At 36.2% G+C, this 15272-nt stretch overlaps 1 protein-coding gene across 1 annotated transcript in view; it reads left to right on the top strand.

Annotated features, from left to right (window-relative positions):
* Window positions 1–15272, top strand: part of ATP8A1 (ATPase phospholipid transporting 8A1) — a 90780-nt gene that overhangs the window by 25159 nt on the left and 50349 nt on the right. The window contains exons 10-16 of the mRNA XM_074155163.1: window positions 182–287; window positions 1497–1579; window positions 1775–1824; window positions 7788–7857; window positions 8915–8999; window positions 12339–12478; window positions 14303–14441. Of these exons, the coding sequence (XP_074011264.1) occupies window positions 182–287; window positions 1497–1579; window positions 1775–1824; window positions 7788–7857; window positions 8915–8999; window positions 12339–12478; window positions 14303–14441 (673 nt within the window). The remainder of the gene's footprint in view (window positions 1–181; window positions 288–1496; window positions 1580–1774; window positions 1825–7787; window positions 7858–8914; window positions 9000–12338; window positions 12479–14302; window positions 14442–15272) is intronic.

The following is a 15272-nucleotide window of genomic DNA, read 5'->3' as shown; positions in this document are numbered from 1 at the left end:
CTGGATGCTGAAATTAGTGTACAGATAATGCCTGTTTTGTTTAGGTATTGATAGTTTTTAAAGAAGAGAGGAAAAGTCTTTTGACTATTTTTTTCTTGACTGTAATTTGTCCATATCTATTATTACATTTCAGTTAGTTATTGCTTAAATGATTAATCACACTCTGACTTTTTTTTTTTAGCCAACTGCACCTGTAATATGTGAGTTTTTGACAATGATGGCAGTGTGTCATACAGCAGTTCCAGAAAGAGAAGGTGATAAAATCATTTATCAAGCAGCATCTCCAGGTGAGACTCAAACAATTGAGTGAACATATAGTATTCTGTCACCTTACAAGCAAATTTTATTCAAATTTTATTGTTCATAGTATCGTCCAGAATTAAAAAAGAAAATATATTCCTCAAAAAAAGAATTGGTGTCAGCTAAAATCAGTTTTGTCAAAAAGGATTTAGACTTTTCTGATTTGCTTTAGAAAATACGTATGGATGTCCTGTAGGTTATGTAAGGGCGAAGGGTGATTAACCATGCAGACTTCCTAAGGTGTTGCCAGATTGCTTTGAAAGACTGAAGGAATGGCTCAAATGCAAATATAAATCAAACCAGGAGACAGATTGATGTCATTGCTTGTGAACCTGTTCTGTACTTGGTAACCACGGTATTGATTTAGAAATGTTTTTAATAGGGTCCAAGTTGTGATAAGTTCTGCTAGAGATTGATAAAAGATTATAGTGCAAAAGGTCTGATTCAAGCCTGCTGTGGTTTATAGACGGTTTTGGGGTTCAGAAAATGATGCAGCAAGGCAAAATTATTAAAATATGCTCAGCTCTGCTAACGTATTATATAACAAGTTATAATGGGAGAAATGACCTGAAGCACAGAGACTCTCCAGCCTTCCTCTTCCCTGTCTGCCCCGGCTCCTAGGTGGCAGTCTCTCTAAATTGTGTCCTTCAACAGTTGGAAGACAAGGCTAGAGGTAGGGCCATAAATAGAGCTAACTGGGTCCTGACAATGTTTTACTGGGCATTTTGAGCAAATTCCATTCTGACATCCTGAGCCATTCAGAGAGAACAGATGCCTATGGGAGACTGGGTTGCTGCTTGAAATGTTTCCTGAATGTAGGCATTGAAGCTATCTATTATTTACAGGAATGACTTAGCACTCTTTTCTTTTTGTGTAAGTTCTGTTTTAGAAGAAATGAACCTTGTCCAGTGCCCTACTGAGGAAGGTGCTTGCCTAGGTGCTTTGAAGAGGATGTTCTTGTTACTGAGCCAAGAGGCGTGTTCCTCTGGGGGCTTATTTTCTCTGAACAGTAAACTCATTTAATCATTTTTAACAGGGGAAACAAAGAGTTCTTTCCAGCACCATGTATAATCTTAAAAATCTATAAAGGAAAAAGGAAGTCAAAAGTAGAAAAGCTTGTACTGTGTTCATTAAATCATGGGGTAAACCAGCAGTTTTCTGGTACATCTGCAAAATAACTAATTGACTTGTTGCAGATGAAGGAGCATTGGTCAGAGCAGCCAGGCATCTTCGTTTTGTATTCACTGGAAGGACACCTGACTCAGTAATCATAGAGTCTGTAAGTACATAGGAGTAACATTATAATTTCACTGAATTTCACTGAATTTTTAGAGTTGGAAATTAACTCTTTCTGTATTAAATAATTTCTGAATTACTGCATCATGGTACGTATCTGTTGATGTTTGGTTGGTTTTGGTTCTTTTGCTTGAGGTTTTTTGCATTAATTCTCACCCTTTTTTTTTTTTCCCTTCAGTTGGGACAGGAGGAAAGATATGAACTGCTAAACGTCCTGGAATTTACAAGGTAAACAGCATGTTGTGCACGTAGTGCATTTTTGTGAAAATAGTTTATGAATTTCTCCTATGGATAAAAATGCAAGCATTTTTTATATTGGTGCAGGCAAAGTATGCAGGTTGTGTGGCTTTTATCTCTGTAATATGTGATCATCCTATAGGCAAAGCAGTGTACGTGATTAAGATCACACTGCTGGTTTTACTGTAAAACATTTTCAGAGGCATCTATTTTTTCCTGTTGTCTCCTTTTTGGGCTAACATTTTGTCACTTTTGCTTTTGTGCAAAGATTGAAAAAAACCTTTATCTAAAAAATGTAAAAAAATCACGTGAAAAGACAGCATAGGAAGGTACTTGAACTGATAAAATGAAATTTTGCATTTGACCTTAAATATACTTGCATAATAATGACTTGTTTAAATACTCTAGACTGAAACCCATTCTCTTCTGACCAGCATCACTAGAGCTCTGGCCAGTTAGTTTTCTTGGAAACTGAGTTTACCACATACTTCAATTTCAGTAAAAATTTTCTGTCAAAGCTGTTGGAATTATAAAGGTACCCATAAGAAATCTGGATGCAATTTTACTTGTTATGTAAATCTGTTTAAATTGTATCCACATATGCCATTTGTGTACTAAGTGTTCATGTAGGCCCATTGCTTACTTTGGCACAGGATGGGGAAGGGATTTGTATGTAGAGGAAGCTCTTTTTTTCTTAGAATGATTACTTGTAATTGTGCCTGGGGAAAGTGATCATTGTTCTCCTTCCTGTCCTATTATGTTTCCCTGGAGCTTAGCGGAAGAAGCAAAAAAACCCAAAAATATAAAAATCCAAGGCAACACTGGAGAGACGGGCTGAAGATGTAGAGCTTGGGTGAAATGAGAGAAGTAGTTGGCTGTAGTTATAATAATAGCAATAATAATGTGAAACATAAAGAGAGATCACCACGAGGGGAAAAAAAATAATGTGACAGAAAGCAATTTTTATAGTTTTGAATGTCTTTCAATGACTGCTTGCAATTAATGTTGGGTTTATATATTGTAGAGGACATACTGGAAATTTTTCAGATCTGTGCCATGGTTTCATTTTTCTGTAGGCACTTCTTTCACTTTCTGTTCTGGAAAGTTAGCAAGTACGTAGCACAAAGTGTGGTGGTGGTAGTTTGACATCTGTGAAAGTTTATACTGCATTCAGTGAGTAGCAGTGACGGATTCCTGTGTTGTTTCTGGTTTTGATCTTTGTCTTGATTTCATAGATCTTTTTAAACTTCTGTTTAAAACTGTGGCAGTCTAAAATTGTAATTTACACAGTGATACTTCATGGAGAAAGGAGAATTGCTTTTAAATCTTAACCTTTGGAGGTTTAAGTTTTTTGGTGGATACCAATCACTCAACATTATTAAGCATTCAGGTTTTTATAGCTGTTATTGTTCTTATTCTGTAATATTTAGCTTTGCTTGGAACTGACTTGTTGGAAGCACTAGAGGTCACCCTTGTTCCACAGCAAGAGAAATTTTGGCTCCAAAACATAACACCATCTGTATGGGTAGGAACATGTACCTTCAGAGAAGTGTTCTGTAGTGATTAAATTATTGACTTAAGAGTTTCCAGGTGTTCCGAGTTTTTCCCAGAAAAAATGCAAACTAATTCCTTGCCACCTTCCAGTACAAGCCAGATAAGACTTTTCTGCAAGTCGAGTGCAACAGTGTCAACATTTAATAGGACAGTCTTTTGGAGAAGTACGTTGCAGAAGTAGAACTTGGAGGAAAGCTTGGCAGACTTGTCTTTCATGGTATTCTCTTTTTATAGTGATCATAGCTGTACCTGTGAAAAGAGACTTCTACAATATGCTAATTATACTTTGTTCATGGCAGGGAAGTAGCTCTCAGTCTAACTGTCAGGTGAGCACACTGAAAGCAACTGATAATCCTTAACCAGTTGACAATTATTCCTGAAATGTACTGCTAATCTCTTGATAACTTGCGCTGAGTTTAGTTTGCTTCCAGTAGATGATACTCTGTTCAGGTGCCACAACTGCTGTGGTACCTCAAGCTCAAAGAATTGAAGAGATCATCAGACCCTCTGCTGTTCAGGGCTCCCCAAACTCTCAGGGAAGGAACTGTGCTGTGTTGTTCCCCTTCTTGTATTCTGTCACCTGGAACTGTAACAAACAGATAAACCACAGCTGTCTCTTGGGAGCCAAAACTAACCCCTAGGGTCCGTATCTATGGGCAGAGGGAAGCAAGGCACTGTGTCAAGTAAGGATCCAGAAGCGTAGAATATCTTCTGTTTACTGCCATGCCTCTCCCAACTACGTGCACTGTCTTTTCACCTGGGCAAGTTGCAATGAGCATGATTTTGAGTGTGTGATTCCTTGTTTCAGTAAGCATAGGGGATGTCCTCTATTAGTGCACGAATTGCACATCAGTCCTTGCATCAGTGTGTCATTACTAGTGGTGCTACTGAATGAGGTTTTGACGTGTATCTGCTTGTTTCGTTAGAGGGATGAATTGACTTTTTAGCATTAGAATTAATTTCACTGGCAAGTATTGAGTATAGATGCAGTAATATCTCAATATCTGGAGCATGTACCATCTGTTGATTTAATGACTGATTTTTTTCATCTGTATCCCTGGGGCTACCTCCACAGTCTAGCAGAAACTGTCTGTCATAGAGTAAAGCTGCTTGTCTAAAACCTACTTGTTTTTTTTATTTATAATGCTGATGTATTTATCTGAAATACAGCGATAGCTTGACTAGTCCCCTGTCTGATCAGTTTAATTTATAATCCACCTTGCCTTGGCTTTTGTACTGGGCAGACAGAAGGGCTCCTCCTAGAGCATTTGAGACCTTATCTGCTCTCTGTCATAAAGAGGTCCAGAATATAGTGATCCTATTCTGTGACTGAAGACTGATACTTCTCAAGGTAGAAAAAGAGTGAGTGGCTGACAGAGGAGGTACTGAAACCTCTGTAGCGGTGTTAGTTTTCTGTGGTTGTATGCTTACACTCTAAACAAATTTTCTTCTTAAACCTAAGACAGATTTTAAAGTAACAGGGGGCCCATCATGAACTATTTCTGCATTCCCATATTCTGGAAGTGGCAAATCTTGCGACTGAGGGAGGTATTTCTGTCCCCTTATGATGCTTCTGTCCATCTGTAATCCCATGGCAACTCCATGGGAATTACCAACTATTCTGCCTCCTTGTCACAACCCAAAGGGCTGCCCAGCCTGCAGGTGTATAGAGATCGTAACAATGGGTTTGCAGGATTCCATAACACATGAGGACACAGAGACTTTATTTTCTATATTTCTTCATTACAGATTACTACTAATTACAATTGGTAAAGCAAGTATACTCATGAGTAATAAAGTACATTTATATTTTAATAGTAGCAGCAATCAATAGTAGAAGCAACTATATATTTCCATGTATTACAAGTTGATACTAAGTTATCACTAGTGAAGAAATACACTTAAAATCAGTTACCTATATGTGCGCGCGCGCACACACACACACACATATATATATAGTGTTCAAAATAGTATGGGTACAGCAGTCACCAAACCGCTCCCACGAGTAGGGCCTCAAAGTGGATGACAGACAAAGCCTCACTTTGAAGAGTGAGAGTTTGGAGTCAGCCGGGTGTTCCTGATGCCGGTCCAACTTGTCTAGGAGATCTCATGAAGAAAAGAAAAACTCATGCAGGGGGAGTTCTCAAAGACAGAGGCTCCATTTTGGGTAAAAGCAAGTCATTTTGATATGGCAGAGATATAAAGGACACCACTACCTGGAGTAGTCAATAGATGCTAATTTCTGTTTTTCACCTGGGATGGCCAATAGATGATGGTGTTTTCTTTCAGACCAATTTTTATTTTTCCAGACTGTTTTCATATTCTTTCAGCTAGAATAACCAATAGCAGATGCCAATTCCTACTTTCTCAGGATGTTTTCTCCCTTTTCCAGACTTTTTGACCTTTCCAGACAACAAGTTGCAGTTACAGTTCCTTGTTTTGCACTTATTAATGGATTCTAGGTACCCAGCTGTACTTCAGAGATACTGGCTGCAGTTCTCAAGGATGTTTCTGGTTCCCAGGCTGGCAGGCATTTTCTCTGTCAGTATTTCAGCAGATATCTTCTGTTTAGTATTTTTCCCCTTATAACCGGGTCACCTGTATGGCTGCTCATGACACTTCCATGCTGAAGAAAACAAAACATAAAAAAATGGTCTCACATTGACAGTTATTTGTAGTAGTGCAATTTTGTGGTTTTCTATATTTCACCAAGAAAAGAACACATAACTGTCACTGCAGTGAAAAGGCGCATAAAAGGTTAGAAGTCCTTGACAGTAAGTTCTGCTCATTAGCTTTATTGCAGTTTTGCTAAGAAAATGTTTGTCAGTCACAATTCAATATCTGTCTCCGTAGTCAAAGTTTCAGAATGCTACAGGAAAACATTGGTTATTCTCCGATACATCTTGAGTAGATTGATAGGCAGGTGTATGCAGAACTTCAGGATTGCAAGACAAGTGAAAAACTGGAGAGTTTTTATCCATCAAGGGCATATATATCAAACTGTTGTTTATACAAACCCTATATTACTACAGTTTTCTCCACAGTTCCTTAACTTAACTGAACATTCAGGCAAACGTAATGAAATTAAGTAGCAGCAGGCTAGATAATCTTGGTAAGAATCGAAGTGGATCTGAGACTTGCTTTTATTTTAGGCAACTTAACTGCAGTTTAGTTGATCTGAATTTCTCCACTGTTGCCTAGGCAGATCCCCAACTGGACGATGTCTAGGGGTTTTTGGAATTCAGCTTATCTGAGGTTTTTTTTGATTATAGATGAAATGGAGGAGTTGCAGCAGTTAATGCCTTTTTGCGCTCTCTTGTGCAATATTCGCGGTAAAAACGTAATTTAATGTTGCTGTCCAGATGTCTGTACTTGAAGCAAAGTGCATGCACAGGTGGAATAGAAAAATATTTTCTTGAAGATACTATTCTGTCAGTTACTTCACCGGTAATTATAAAATTCCTTCCTCCACCTATCTCCATGCATTCCACTTATAGGAAGTTTTCCATGGCAGTCTGAACTTCAGGAGCCATTCATACAATAATGCTATTTGATCATGTATAAATGAGAACCAGTTCCAACAGGAACCAAAACTGTAGAAAGACCATTTACCTCCATATCTTTGGTGTCTTTTACTGTGAACTGTTGCATGAGAAATGTGTTTTGTTCCCTGAATAGTTTCTGTGGGTTTATTTTAAAAGTTGAAGTTTGAAAGAATTACAGTATAAATACACATTTTGACCGGACATGATCTTGACTCTAAGGTGTGCTTGTTGGAGGACCTCCAGGGGAAGACAGAAAGTAGAATGTGAGTCCTGTCCATGCTTTCCTCCAATTCCTACCTCAGTCATGAGGACAAAAAAAAAAAAAAAAAAACTTAGATCTCATTAGCAACTGAGAGCCAGAGAGTAGTTAAAATGAGGCAAGCCCATTTCCAGTTCTTAGCATAGTTAAAACTTTGCCTGATGAATGAAACTCTGGTGTGACAGTAATAGGTTTGCAGCACGATACAGTGTATGAGAGACTGGCTGGGAAAGAAGAAAAAGCTGAAACGATGATTGATTCACTACCCCTTTATGATACTGGTCACAACTGCTTTGTGGTTCAAGATGCTTTTTTGTGATCAATACACAGTATTCAGATGAAGGTGAAGATTCTCAAATTTGTTTTTATGCTAAAAAGGCCTACAGAAGTATGCACAGAAAACCAGCATTCACTCTAATTATTAGACAGTAAAACTGTTTTGCCATCCAGTCACCTGAGAACATAATTCAGAATAGGTAGCCCTTGCTTAATTTCCTTTGTCTTATATAAGATATATACTGATATTCTTAGGTTAAATGTTGGTAAATATTTATATTTACAAACCACCTTATATAGGGCGTTTATTTCTCTTTCAGCACTAGGAAGAGAATGTCAGTGATAGTTCGCACGCCATCAGGAAAGTTAAGACTCTACTGCAAAGGAGCTGTGAGTTTTATTCTCTTTTAACTGTATCGAAGAAAGTGTGCTACCAATACAAATATGAAAGTGAAAGTTGTTATAACTGCAGTCAAAACATTGAAAATGTGGGGGAAGGAATGTTGATTCCTTTTTAAATCTACACCATTTTACTATGTGGCTGTTTAATGTGATGAACTAGTTAAGGTCTTTTTTTACTAACTGCCTATGAGGGTATGACAGACCTGTTCATCCTATTCTTTGTACTGGACTAGTACGCTTATGATTCCTATTAATTGCTTCCTTCTGTACTCCAAAAAAATGGATGAATGTATGGTTTAATCTATAAGCTACTTGCTGGAGTAGCTGAGTATTAATCACTAGGTAGAAATGGTAATTCAGCGCAAGTGAGTAGATGGGAATTTTAACCTACCATTAATGTTATGCCTGAAGTAAGTAATTCCTGGAAACAGCATCTATGGGAAGATATTTTAATCATAATGTAGCTAGGAATGGCAGAGTTGCACATTAGTTCTTGTTTTGTATTTTACGTCAAGTTTGAGGGGGATGCAAATGCAGTTCCCAAATAGTTTGAAAAAAAAAAAAATGAAGTTGATTGAATATAAATATCCATTCTGTATCTTCTCAAGCGGAGAGAAGAAGCTGTTGTTAATATTCTGTGTATCAAGCTGGTTACAAAAACCTGAGAATGGCAGTTACGAAACACTACTTTTACCTTGCAGGCTTAATATTATATAGGAAGACAGTATTTTAGGAGATCAAAAGAATTCACATGGCAAACCAAAGCAAGGTGCAGCGCTTTTCAAATGAAGGGAAATAAAAGCAAAAATGTAGGAAAGAAAAACTGCATCATAGCAGAATTTGTAAATTTAAAGTATTTGAGGATTTGGAATGCCCTTTTTTCCTTTCTCTCAAATAAAATTAGTTCTATTCATTTTTTTGTACTGAAATAAATTAAGTGTTGCATATTTTTCTGCCATTTTCCTACGTGATTTTTATTGTCTACATTAAAAAAAACCTTATTTTTCTATTAAATTGTTCTAAGTTCTCTTTATTTGCTTTGTAGGATACTGTAATTTATGACCGTCTTGCTGAAAGTTCAAAATACAAAGAAATCACCTTAAAACATCTAGAGCAGTTTGCTACAGAAGGTGGGTAATACTATTGAATATAAAAGTAGTTATGAAATTCAGTTACTGCTCAACTTTTCAGTTCTGGAGTTTTATGTTACAGTAATGTTTTATTCATGTTAGTTTGAAAATTATCTTTTAGTAATGCCTCCTAAAAAGGATCTTCCTCTTCCTGACAAGTTTCAGAATAAACTCATCCTTTAAAAACCAAAAAATCAAAAAAAACATGCAACAACAACAGAAAACAACACCCACACAGTACACAATGGAGCCTTTTAAACAAAATATATTTTTCCAGAGAGCAAACACAGTGCACATCATTGTTTCTTTCTGTGAAGATCTCATTTCCCATGGTCACTTTCATGTCCCACACTCAATGAAAGCTGTAGGGATGCCACACAGGAAGAAATAGCCAAAGTGAAGATGTTTTAGTTTATCGATGAGTTGGGAGAGAGTAGTTGGAAGCAGAATTATCACAGTTACAGGAATCTGGACTGCAATTTTTTTACCTCTTCATTTTTTTTAATACGTTGTCACTAGAACATTACAGTTATCTTTAATGTGTCTTAAGAAATAAGCTTACACTGGAAAGGAAACTTTATTAAAATATTTTCCTTTTAAAATACTGTCCTTACTTTTTGATAACTGATGTCTGGCCAAATCTTCCTGTATCAGGAAAGATCTTTTTTAATCTTTTATACATATGACTTGTCTATTTTTTCTCATTTGGTTTATAATGGAATTTAGCATTTTAACTAGTGTCATAGCACCTTCAGTCTCCTGACTCTGTCAGTGACAGCAGAAGCAAGCCACAGATACGTTCCTTCTGTTAATTTTCCATATCAAGATCTCTGCAGGAAACATTTGGTTAGCCTTAAATAATTTTATACTATCAAAGTATAATAAATTATACAATAAAGTTGAAAGCAGAATGAAAACCAAACAAATTTGACTGATGGTAGAACATGAAGCCTCAGATACACCCTTTGAGCTCATGAGCCTAGTTGCATGAGCTGATTGGCCGGCTTGGGGTTTTATAAAAGCCTGACCAGGATCAGTCAAGGAAAAGTTACTTAGATGTGAAGTTAGTTTGTGTCATAAAACTACTTGTTTGATACAGAAGAGGTAAAAATAGATCAGTGTCTGCTATCCTGTGTGAACTGCTATGAAAATTTCAATCCAGTTATTAATTACTGTTCTCGTTAAATCAGTGGTACAACTGATAGAATTTTTTCCCTAGCAGTCAGATTGGATCAAATAAATCAACATAAAACGTGAAAAATTCCACCCATCTAAAACCATTGTACATAAGTATTAGTGTTAAAATGTTTGTTCAAGTACTTTTTGTACCCTTCTTTTCAACAGATGAAAAGATTTACTGTTCAGAAGAGTGAATTGCTAACCTTTAAAAAGCATAAAATTCAACCTTTTTTAAAAAAAAAAAAAAAGAAAAAGAAAAATTAAGTATGTGTCTCTCTCTGGAATCGATTAAAGAAATTGGTATTTATTTTTGCATCAGATTTAAATTGCAGCCTATGACATTGCAAAGTTTCTCATGAGTAGCCTTTCATGTGGCAGTACAGTATGTCCTTGGCATTTGCTGCATGCTCTTGGTGTGTTGTTCAAAAATGAAGTGGTTAGCATGGCTGGCATTTATATTTAAGCATTTATTAAGCCTGAGTGTTAATGCCTGCTTGGATAAATAGAAAAAGTGTGTAATTTTCCTGTGTTTTTGTTCCAGACTGTTAAGGAGCAGACTTAATGATGTTTTCTTTTCCGCTTTTCTTTTGGAAGATTCTTTTGAATCACAATGAAAATAATCTTTTTAAAATGAAAAATAGAAAAAAATAATTAGTTTCTAATTTAAAAAGAAGTGAATGCCTTGAAAAACTTGTTTGCTGATATTCCATACACACATTCTTTTCTTCATTTTATCATCTGTATAAAATACTTTGAAAGAATTATGGAAATAGTGTCACTGTTAGTCATAAATTCCTTTCCTCCCCTTCACATCACATTCATTGTTTTGGACCTTGCTAGCATATCCTTATTACACAGATGAAAAAAAAATCAGTTGATTTGTCAGTCTGAAGTTTATTCTCTAGGTGTAGATGGTGAAATACTGTGTTCCTGATGCCGTTCAGTTGTCAAGTTATTAAGATTACACATGGTTTTCATCCTGAAGATCCTAAATTAGTCTTACATCTAAGACAGATATGTATTATTTCATGCCCAGCCTCTTGATCATTTCAGAATTGCTGCTGATGCTGGGCTGTACACAATAGAAACCTGTGGACAAATGAAGATTGCATTTAGCCATCCCTGGTTATGGTGCTGTTCATCTCCTAGAGCAGAGCAGGCAAACAACCAAAGGCACTGACTACATCAGTCCTCTCTGTCCCCCTCCTAAATCGACCTGTCTACAAATTGTGGCTTCATGAGACATCATTTGGCTAGATCAACACTCTTCTCAGTATATAAAGAGTTAGGCCAATTTCTTGCTCTGGAAATCTAAGAATCTGATACTATGTGAAAATGAACTGTCAGAACGTTCACACCTAGCTACTTAAATTGAATGTAAACGTGTGTTGTCAAAAATGGAAGTTTCTTATAATCTTGCCATTTCAAATTCTCACTGCAGTGCTTCAGATTTCTACTGAAGGAAAAAATCTGTTAAGTATAACCAGTTCAAAGATTGTTAAGTAGAATCTGCAAGTGTTGCCTGTACACAAAGATTTTATTGTAAGAACTTGGAAAGCTGAAAGAATCTGTGAGATGGGAAAATTAAATCTGAGCAGATTCCAAGTCGGCTTCTAGATGGTAACTTTCAAACTCCAACCGAGAATATCCTAAGGATATTGAGGAGGGGTGAAGAAAAGGGTAGCTGTAACATTATGCTGATATATTTTCACTTTATTGCTTTCCAGCATAGCAACGTTTAAGTTTATAAAATTTTTGTTAAGAAATGTAATTCAATCTTATAGTTTTAATGTTTCTAAAAATCTAGTGTTTATACCTGTTCAGCAAGTGTAATTGGGATTGCTTTGGGTTTTGTTTACAGTTTAAGGTAAGTCGAATTTTGTGTAAAATGTTATTATTTTTGTCTCCTGAAGTATGTCACCTGTATTACCTTCAGCTACCTTGAAATGGTTATTCTATTGAATAAATTTTTATTTACATCATGTTTTTCACTTTGTATATATTAAAAGAAGTCATTTGAGACATACAGCATTAAGTTGAAAATCAGGCATAAGCATACATAAAATACAGAATTAATTCAGCTTTTAATAGTAAATTGTTGCAGGCATATCAAGAAAGGCACTAACAATTACTGAATCATACTATTTGCTTTCTCTTAAGGCTTAAGAACTCTGTGTTTTGCTGTGGCTGAGATTTCAGAAAGTGATTATCAAGAATGGTTGGACTTCTATCACCGTGCTTCTACAGCTATACAGAACAGAGCGCTCAAACTTGAGGAGAGCTATGAACTAATCGAAAAAGTATGTGTAGCTTTCTTCATTGGTTGTTTTTGGGGGGAAGGGGTGAGGAAAGGGGTTTTCTAGCTCTAATTTTTTCTAATTCTGACAGCTGTGTCATGTAGTCCTTGCTGTTTAGATGATCAAAATGAAGGAAAGATTGATATGACAAAACTTTTACAGCAAGTAGCTGCCTTGCCAGAAAGTACTGATTTTGAGTTGAACTACTGCAAAGCTTTTTTTCAGAGTTGCTCTGTTGTGTAAAAAAGTGTGATAACAGGCAAACAACATCTGCTTCTTTGTCTAATGATCATAGGACCATAGAGTGAGTAAGAGACTTCTGGAGGTCATCTAGAGACAAAAATCCCTGCTCAAAGCAGGGCTAATTTTGCTTGCCCAGCACTTCGGTGAAGTTTTGAGTGTCTGTAAGGAGGGAGTTTTCCCAGCTGCAGTAAGCAATTTTTTTAGTGCTCAACTATTCTTTTTCCCTTTTTTCTGAATTAAAATTTCTATTAGTGCAGAATATGACTATTACCTCTTGCCTTTTTACCGTGTACCTCTTAAAGGAGGATAGCTTCTCTGCAAGCCCTCTTCATTAGCAGAAGGCAGCCTTGGTCTTAATTTTTTTCCCATGTTAAACTCGTCCTGCTTCCTCAGCTACTCTTAATACAGTGTGCTCCAAGCCTTAGATTCTTTTTGTGTCCCTGCGCTGAACTTGCTCCACTTTGTCAACTTCTCTTGAAGGCCCAGAAAGGGAGGTATGTAATACCCAGATGCAGCTTCACAAAGAGCAGAGCCGTAATCGCTTCCCTTGAGTTTCTGGCACCGCTGCTGCTGGACTAGCCAAGTTAGACTACAGCGGTTAGACCTCACTGCCTCAACAAAAAAGGCTCTGTGGCTCTGAAATGTATAAGCAAAAGGAGTTCACGAGACCAATATTGCTTGAAGTTTTGATACTTGACTTTTTGGGCGTTTTAGGTTTTGTGTGTTTTTTTTTTTTTTTTTTTTTTCCTTGGAAAGGATAAGAGAGATTACATAGATGAAACTGCTTAAAATTCAGAGCCTCAAAAACCTGCAGGGTTTAATTCATGAAAAAGAAGAATGAGGGTATATAGCGTCAGTCACTTGTGAGACTTCAGTTTACATAGATGAGCAGTTATCCAGACATGCACAAGACAGTCTTAAAACTGTATAACTTTATTTATGCCATGGCAACCCTGCTACCATTACAAATTTTTGTATTAGCTGCACAAGTACTTTCTCAGTACGTAGTATCCAGGTCATGCTGCAACCAGGATTGCACACTATTAGGTTTATAATGGTGTCATTAACAGGGTTTTAGCTAGTTCTAAAGGTACAGAAATATGAAGTATAAAAATGGCTGTATTCAAAAAAACCATATAGATTTGTTGCATGGGAAGTTAAAACCAAACATAATCAAGATTATAGTTTTAAGATTAAGATGAATTGACAGGGTGTTCTTTTTAGAAGGTGAAGAGAAATCATTACAAGTGAGAGAAGACATAATAATAGCACTCCTTAAGTCTTCAAATCAGAGAGGTGCCCCTCAGGAAAAGGTAGATGTTGCTGATCAAAGTACTGAGCTTGTGAATAATTGGGTGAAGTTTGAGTGATCACGCTGTGCAGTTTGTCAAGCCACACAGATATTTAACTTAAAGCTCATAGGTATAAACTGCAAGATGTTTATTAGTTGATACCAATCTGGTTAATGAACTTAGAGAGCATTAATCTTGTCGTAAATATGGAAAGTTAAACAAAAGAAACAGAAAGATTAAAGCTGAACTTAAACCCAAAAAACTGCAGATACTGAATATTTTGTGTTCACAGAATCTTCAGCTGCTTGGAGCAACAGCAATTGAAGATAAATTACAAGACAAAGTGCCTGAAACCATAGAGACACTCATGAAAGCAGACATAAAAATTTGGATACTTACTGGGGACAAACAAGAGACTGCCATTAACATTGGTATTATATTTGCATTTATTTGATGGCTTTGTTACAGATTTAGAAGCAATAGAAGCTGCTAGAGTGAAACTACTTTCAGAACGGAAAGTTATCTTGTAAGAAGTAATAATAATATATGGCATTCCAGAATTTAAATGTTAATTTATTTTTCAGTCATTGAAAGTCACTGGTAGGGGGAGAGTGGGAAATGGGGGATTCTTGCTCCAAAAATAGTAAGAGCAAGAAAAATCAATGTTATCGCAGAGAAGAGGGGAAAAAAGGCATTTTTGCTTTTTTGTAGCATCTAAAATGAATTAAAAAGAATACATTGTTTGGGTTTTTACAGTGAAAGGGAGTAACATTAAGAAACTGTAAGTATTCTTAGTTTTCCTTCTGTAATTTTCCTTCTTTCTAAGAAAGCTGGTAGGGACCATAATCTTAACTAAAGCAAAACAATATAGATTGAGCATTAAAGTACTATAAACTTTACCATCCATCAAAGGTTTCCATTTATTCTTCCCTTTTATTATAAAGGAGGAAATACAAGAATCATGAATTAAATAATTTCAACAGAGACAGATCTGTATTTTTAAATAGTAATACATGAAAGCTGCATTTAAGATTTAATATTGTTTGCATATGAGCGTATCATCAGTTCTGCAGTAGCCTAAATATGTGCCCAAAATAAAGCATTATTTTGGTCATACGGTCCTTTTTATTACTATTATTATTTTTATTTTTAAAGAACTTTTTGTATGCACATAATACTGTTGATCTAAGGTTATTTTCATTAGTACCTTCAGGTTTCAGGCCACACATGTAATACCAGTATTTTCACTTTATTAAGAATGG

Source organism: Numenius arquata, chromosome 10 (genome assembly GCF_964106895.1).
Source record: "Numenius arquata chromosome 10, bNumArq3.hap1.1, whole genome shotgun sequence".
NCBI lineage: Eukaryota > Metazoa > Chordata > Aves > Charadriiformes > Scolopacidae > Numenius > Numenius arquata.
Note: the sequence above shows the minus strand (reverse complement) of the source record. Positions and strands in the feature narration are given on the sequence as shown.